At 38.0% G+C, this 7137-nt stretch overlaps 1 protein-coding gene across 7 annotated transcripts in view; it reads right to left on the bottom strand.

The window, feature by feature from the left end:
* LOC109839484 (probable isoaspartyl peptidase/L-asparaginase 3) overlaps positions 1228 to 7137 on the bottom strand; it is a 6243-nt gene continuing 333 nt past the window's right edge. The window contains exons 2-7 of one of the 7 annotated variants that reach the window (XM_020407921.1): positions 7083 to 7137; positions 5357 to 5421; positions 4510 to 4917; positions 4380 to 4438; positions 3702 to 3806; positions 1228 to 1714 (exon numbers count right to left, since the gene is read on the bottom strand). The exon at positions 7083 to 7137 is cut by the window's right edge and continues 122 nt beyond it. In XM_020407921.1, coding sequence (XP_020263510.1) covers positions 1462 to 1714; positions 3702 to 3806; positions 4380 to 4438; positions 4510 to 4917; positions 5357 to 5365 — 834 coding nt within the window. In that variant the 5' untranslated portion in view covers positions 5366 to 5421; positions 7083 to 7137 and the 3' untranslated portion in view covers positions 1228 to 1461. Of the gene's footprint in view, positions 1715 to 3701; positions 3807 to 4379; positions 4439 to 4509; positions 4929 to 5356; positions 5422 to 5588; positions 5667 to 7082 lie in introns of those variants that run through there. The other 6 variants (XM_020407923.1, XM_020407925.1, XM_020407924.1 and 3 more) reach the window with 6 other exon arrangements.

The following is a 7137-nucleotide window of genomic DNA, read 5'->3' as shown; positions in this document are numbered from 1 at the left end:
ACTTCTTTCTCCATCGTTGGGAGGCATTAACGGTGCTGCTTTGGGAGGCAAGGGGGTTATTTTCCCACACGGAGTTTCCATGGTTCGTGGTGGTGACGGTTATTCACAACTAGATTTCCACACAGAGGAGACCTTTTGGCTTTTCGCTTCCGGGCCTCCTGCTACTTTTCCCTGAAGTCATAACACAGAGTCTTGCTCTGCACTCCCAGACCTAGTCAAGCGACAGGGACAGAACCTGGGGCGGTTTTTTCCCGCAACTGCCGTCATTAGAGAGGGAGTCTCTTGCGTCAATAAATCTTGCTGATAATGGTTAGTAATGAAAGCGGCAGCGTTCGGGCAGTTTGAATTTTGATGAGGAGTCGGTGGGGACTGCCTCAGCATGAGCCACTTATTCAACGGAGGGACCGAATGATCCGTCAAAATTTTCAAGACTACGATCATGGTTGTACTAATTTACAGCAACATCATAGTCGCAATTGATTGATTCACTCTAGGACGCCTCTTTTTTTTAACTAGCACCGTTGACAAAAAAAAAAAAAAAAGATTGGTTTCCTATGCAAACCTTTTTTTTTTTTTTTTTTTGCAAATTTACATGAACCGGGCCGACCTAAATTAAGTATCTGACGTTTTCCATCTCACTTTTACTTTTCCCAGTCAATTAAAAGTTAAGGTACAAAGATCACTGAATTTTTCTATTTGAACAACGTGCCCCTCTCCCCAAATGACCTTTTGGTTAGAGTTTTGCTATAGGGACCCAAAATATGGGACCAACTGGGGAACATGTGAGGTGTCCACCTCCTATTGCATAATGACATGGCCATCATTAATGATGGCCAGCTCATTATGCAATAGGAGGAGGACACCTCACATGTCCCCCTGTTAATCTCATATTTTGGGTCCTTGGAGAATTTTTCTTTTGATTACAAGGGCACACCCATATCGGTTGTGTTCAGCCATTACTGTCAAATCTTTATTCTGAAAGGCTTAAGCCTGAGGAAAGTGAAATCAAACTCGATAGGAATATATCACTAAGATTTCCTCGTCAAGTAGATAGGAGTAACTGTGACCAAATTTCTTTCCAACATTACACCTGAGAATCTACCTCAAAAGAAAAAATGCTAACAACGGCAGCAACCAATTTGTTTCCTATATTACACCTGAGAATCTACCTCAAAAGGAAAAACGCTGACAACAATGGCAGCATCAATCTGCAAGTAAACCTGTTAAGGTTGCAACCACATATTTTAACTCAAGTTATGAAGCAGTTAAGTTCTTTGCCATGACAAGGTTTTATGTCAGTATACAGAAACCAATTGAATTTGAACATGGGTTTATACCGTTTTGAGGGCTATTACAAGCATTTTTCAACGTCTTAATGACAAATTTGATAGGACAACACCCTAACCAAGCAATTTGCACGAAAAACTCGAAAGAGTATAATCATGTAATAAAGGGGCATCGTTAATTTTTATTTCCGTAAGCTTTAGTTGCAGTATAAGGAGTCACTGTGAAGATCTCCACATCCTCCATTTCTTTTGTTCTTACTGAATACTGAAATGTCCATCCATGACAAGCTCCAGCATGCACTCCTTTCTTGCTGAGGGCAAAAACAGCCCCAACAAAGTTTGGGTATTTTCGTGCAATTCGTGATATCGCATCGACCGCAGCATGCTTTGGCTCCATACCTTGTCGCATGCTCTCCACAACTTGGTAACTGCAAGAAGAAATTTATATGAAAAACTGATTTTAAGCCTTGACTTAATAAGTATATTATCATAACGTTATCAAAGCTTATTCTAGCAAGTAAAAGTGGAATCAGCCTACTATGAGTTGGTGCCAAATCTTATGGAGAAGCAAGTTTAGGAAGTAAAGTGTGTTGAAGGACTAAAGAAACGTACCCTTCCATAGTCCAACAGAAAGTATGAATTTATGTTTTACTTATAAGGTCCCTTTCACAGCACAAAAATTTCGAAGTTATGCTCAAAGGTAAAAATATCATAATGGTATATTTTGTTAACCCTATGTGACATATTGATATACCTTTTTATTCCAGCAACAATTTGGTATATTATGTGGACTACGGCGACAAATTGGTCTATATTTTGGTCAGAGTCAAAATCCTGGCCATATTGAGTCACATGACTCCTCACATGCAACCGACATGGATTAAGTGGGCTTACGTGAATCAAATGGGCTTATGTGGCAGGGAAACGACTATGAAAGAAAAAAAAAACCCCAATCCCCGGCGCCCCCAACCCCCAAATTCTCTATTCTACCTCTTTTCTCTGTTCATGTGACGGAGAGGACGGATCTTCAAAAAATTGCATAAATTTCCCTTGTGCATAGAGTGAAGGACCTCTAAGGCTTGGTTTCTTTCGTTTATATTGCGGCGCAAGAAAGAATTAGGGGTTTATTTCATCGGCTATAGAAAGGCGTAAAAGGTGAGTTCAAAATTCAAAATTTTAAAAATAATTTAAGGAATTAGATGGTTAATAAGGATGATTAGTGTTATTTAATGGGTTCAAACTCTTAATTTCGCTAAAATATGGTTGCCTTGTGTAAATTAGGGCTTTTCATCTCATTGAGCGCTTAGTTTGCTTTTTCCCATGCTCATGCTTGAGCTTGTCCTCGAGCAAGAGCATAGGATAAAGAATCCATCTCCAATTTTAGTTGTTCTAACCAATTTAATACTAGGAGGAAGAAGAACCAAAATTCCCAATTTGAACCCTAGCTTTTGAGCCCTAATGTTAAGGAAAAAACATCTTTCACCAATTTGAATGATCTCAATTTCCACCACGCTAGTAGCCACGTTGGCCTGCACGTGAGGATCATGTGACTCAATTTGGCCAGAATTTTAGCTCCAGCTAAAATATAGGTCAATTTGTCACCGTAGTTCCTGCGGAGTAAAAAAATATACCAATCTGTTTCATAGGGTCAACAAAATATACCAATGTTGTAATTTTACCTATGCTAAGACTTCAAGGTTATATTTTTAGGCTCCGACATGTTCCCACAGATTGAGGATCATTTTCATGGGTTGAAAACTGAACTTATACAGCAGTATCTTCCTTAAGTTCGCATCAAGCTACGTGGCTTGTGAACTTTGAACATGGATTGCTCATATACCATCTTAATTAAAAGTTCCCTTCCCCTGCTCAAAAATTTTGAAGTTGTGGTGAGGGTTGAGAGTTATAATTTTATACTCCTAGAAGTTACCATGCATCACAAGATGTGATGATGTAAATGAAGAGGACACACATGCAATGAAGAATATGATACAAGCAGCAATTGACAAGACACGTGCATATAGGTGCATCAGATCATAAGAAGGCAGCTAAGAAATGAAATCGAGCAAAAGGGGGAAAAAAAATACACGACGCCTTTCTTTTTTGTTTTTTTTTGGTGGATATCCATGGCATCTTTAGTATATGATGCCTGATCCTTGAATTCGAAGAATTAAACAACACAACTTGTCGAAAGTAACATATGAAAATATAAAGCAATTTAAGGTTGATACAGATTACAATCCTATGGACTATACACTAATAATACTAACACAATCATACAATGCTGATGAGCTGATTTAAGGCCGATGCTAAGAATTACAATATGAACCAAAGACCATAAACCCAACGCATGATAGTCAACTTCTTCCACCAAAGGATGATACAACGTAAGTAGGAATGAAATGAGCATATTACCATGGAAGAAAACGCATCATGATATCACCATCTCCAGTGGCACCACATGCACCTACTTCATCATCAGCATATGCTGAAGAACCAGCTATCGGCCCATCACCTACCCTGGAAACAAAGAACTGTTATTGATTATTCAACATGGAATAATTGGGGTGTTAGACAACCTAAAAGTATACATAAGGAAACTAAAAACTAAGAGAAAATACTTTTATCTTCTATTTACAAATATTGTTTAGATGATAGAAAGTGAAGAAATGGGAGATTGAGGTGGAAGATGATGTGACATTCACTTTCTTTTTGGTTGTCATGGACAGTGGAGAGTGGACAATAAATGCTTAGAAGTGAAATAAGAAAAGATGAAAAAAACAAATTAATTTCTCTCTCCTTTCACCACTTTCCATACAGTTTCTCAAAGCCTTCAAGAAAGTAACAAGGGTTAAAATTTGATGTGCGACACTACACTTTCATATTACTTTAAAATAGTCAAACCGTAAAATATTTGTCACGCTTTTCTTCTACTTCCGGGTTACCAAACACCTGCTAAGAAGAACAAAGCATGACAGTTGCATGTAGCTTAATGATCAATGAATTAAACAATTTCTGCATTTCTCAAAAATTATTAAATTAATAAACATTCTTTTAACAATATTAGAAGCTGAGAGGTATAAAATCACTTACCTACCAGGGATCTTGAATGTGGCACCATTTGTAGAAGTCCCAACTGCAATTCTTCCAACCTACGTTAACCACATAAGTTGTGTCAGAGGTAGCAAATAAACCTTTTAGGAGATCAACCGCAATATCTCACTTTATCAATTACAGCCATGGAGATCGTGTCATGGTTTTGCCGATCAAAATGACTAAAGTCTGACTTGATATTGATCGACAGATCACCTCCATATATGAAGTTCTCACACTTGTTCTCAGTAATAGCTGATGCATCATTTTGCGGGTGATAAGGTCCACAGCCATTCGCAGGACTGACATTTTTGCGAAAGTTTGGCCGACATGAGTTCTCTTTCCACTTGATCCACTTCTCAATAGACTCTGCTGAACTAAGGTTTGAAGGTCCTGAGAGACCCATAGAAATGGCAAAGACTGACGCTTGTTCGCCAACGATTAAAGTATGCTGTGTGTGTTTCATGACTAGTTTTGCTGCTTTAATCCCATCCTTCACATATCTCATAGCAGCAACAGCCCCAACCTCCATTGTCGTCTACTGGTATCCTTAGACAAAAAAGATTCAAACCATCATTTTCAGTAAAGGTAAAATCAAGCAACATTTTCGTTTACGCATACGAAACAAGATTTAGGGTTATTTAGGTATTATCATATTAGTCCCTCAAATCTTCAATAATTCAATATTAGTCCCTCAAACCTTTGAAATTGCTCATGCGTCCCTCAAATCCTAAGGGTTCTTGCAATTGGTTTCTTAAGGACCAAGATACCCCTCAGTTTATGTTACCTCCCAAAACCGTTATTGTTCAAGAAAAGGTAGCTGAGAGGTATTTTGGTAACTGAGAAATCAGTTTTCAAGACCCTTAGGATTTGAGGGACATGTGAGCAATTTCAAAGATTTGAGGGTCTAATATGGAATTATTGAAGATTTGAGAGACTGATATCTACATAACCCTAGGATTTAAATAGAGAATTACCCCATCCATAACAAGAGCATCTAATGTAGTTTCTCCATTCTCATCAGGACTGCCACCAGGTCCAACTATAGTGAACATGAACTTAGTCATAAATGAGAAAAATTAGGTTGCCATGAGCAATGGAGCAGTAATATACAATGGTAACTGAGAATGAGGGGGAAAAAAGAAGGTTTTCTTGCATCATGAGGAACAAATGGTTTTCTTGCATTATTGCTTTTGAGGACCAATTTACCTTGACAGGTCTTCCCTTTTCGTACTAGTCCTCACCTTCAATCTCACTCTTATCCACTATATCAGAGTTTTCCGTGTAGAAGAATAAGCACCTATCTAGACTAACAGAGAGAAAAATACTTTTTGAGTAACATGACCGCTGGCTTGATGATCATACTAAAAAACTTGCGGGACAGGTTACAACCAGTTGTAAGTTTATAACAACTACTTTGAATAGTTAAAAGTTCCCTCACTGCAGTTATGGATTGATCTCAGATGACTTGAAACTCCAAAAAAATGAATCGCTCTATTTGCCATGGATTAGACACTTCATTGTTGGTTACTTGGTTTCATGTGACATAAGATTTTATTCAAATATACAGTCACCTATAAACAATATTATGCAAGTACTATGAAGATGTCCCTTCTCCTTCTGCATTAGTTATGGCGGACTAAACAACATACATAATTACATATTCATTTAACGATAGTCAACATGTCAGCTAATTCTATGATATATGCACATCCATATGCGTAGAACAGAAAGGCATGGGATAGAAAATCTGGATTGTATAAAAGAAAACTTGCATGATGCGAACCAATAAAAGAACCTGCTATCGGACTTATAATATCTAGATTCTACTTCACTCCAACAAAAAGAGAGGAAAACTAGCAGAAGAAGGGCCATTATTATACATCTGCACAAGAAAGAACATTATTAACCCCAAAATTCCACTTAAGGTAGCAATGCATGAAGGCTTGAAGATATACTCTTGAGGCCGAGCTGGTTTCAGGTAGCGATTAGACTATGCTCTTTAAGGTATGGCATAAAATGGCTGGGTAGCGATGGGCTAGGGAGAATAAATTAGCATTTTCCAAAGAAACCACGGTACATCAACCAAATGACAATTAATTTCGAAGAAATTTTCTAAATAAACCCATTCATATTTTTTTCTTCTAAAAATAGACCCTCTTGAGTTTTATTTACAAAAATAGACCCATTTTATCTTAATCCGGTTCCTAAATAGTCGGGGTTACCAACCCCGACTATTTAGAAGGTTGTAAACCCCCAATTATAACCCTAAACCCTAACATTCTATGTACTAAATAGTCGGGGTTGGCAACCCCGACTATTTAGAAACCGGATTAAGACAAAATGGATCGAGTTTTGTAATAAAAAAAACTCAAGGGGTCTATTTTTAGAAAAATAATTATGAATGAGTCTGTTTAGAAAATTTCTTCATTAGTTTCTTTCTTCGTGGAAGTATCAAGAAAGCAATTTATGTGATGCACGAACCCTACACCAGGGGAAATATCTACTCAGTTTCCTTTTCCCAAAATCCATGCGCAAAACACGGTAAAAAAGAACTGATCCCATGTTCTTCAAGTTTCTAACTTCTCTCCAAATCCCAAATGCCAAGCAAGTAACTTTCATGCAGGAGGCCAAGAAGAACCGAGTATAAAAATTAGTTCTTTTGTTGGTGGGTAATGAGGTGAAAGAAGAGATCCTCCTCACCCGTGCCATCGCATCTCAGCACCTCGCAGGCCGAGCAACCCTCGACGACGGCGTC

Source organism: Asparagus officinalis, chromosome 4, assembly GCF_001876935.1.
Source record: "Asparagus officinalis chromosome 4, Aspof.V1, whole genome shotgun sequence".
NCBI lineage: Eukaryota > Viridiplantae > Streptophyta > Magnoliopsida > Asparagales > Asparagaceae > Asparagus > Asparagus officinalis.
Note: the sequence above shows the minus strand (reverse complement) of the source record. Positions and strands in the feature narration are given on the sequence as shown.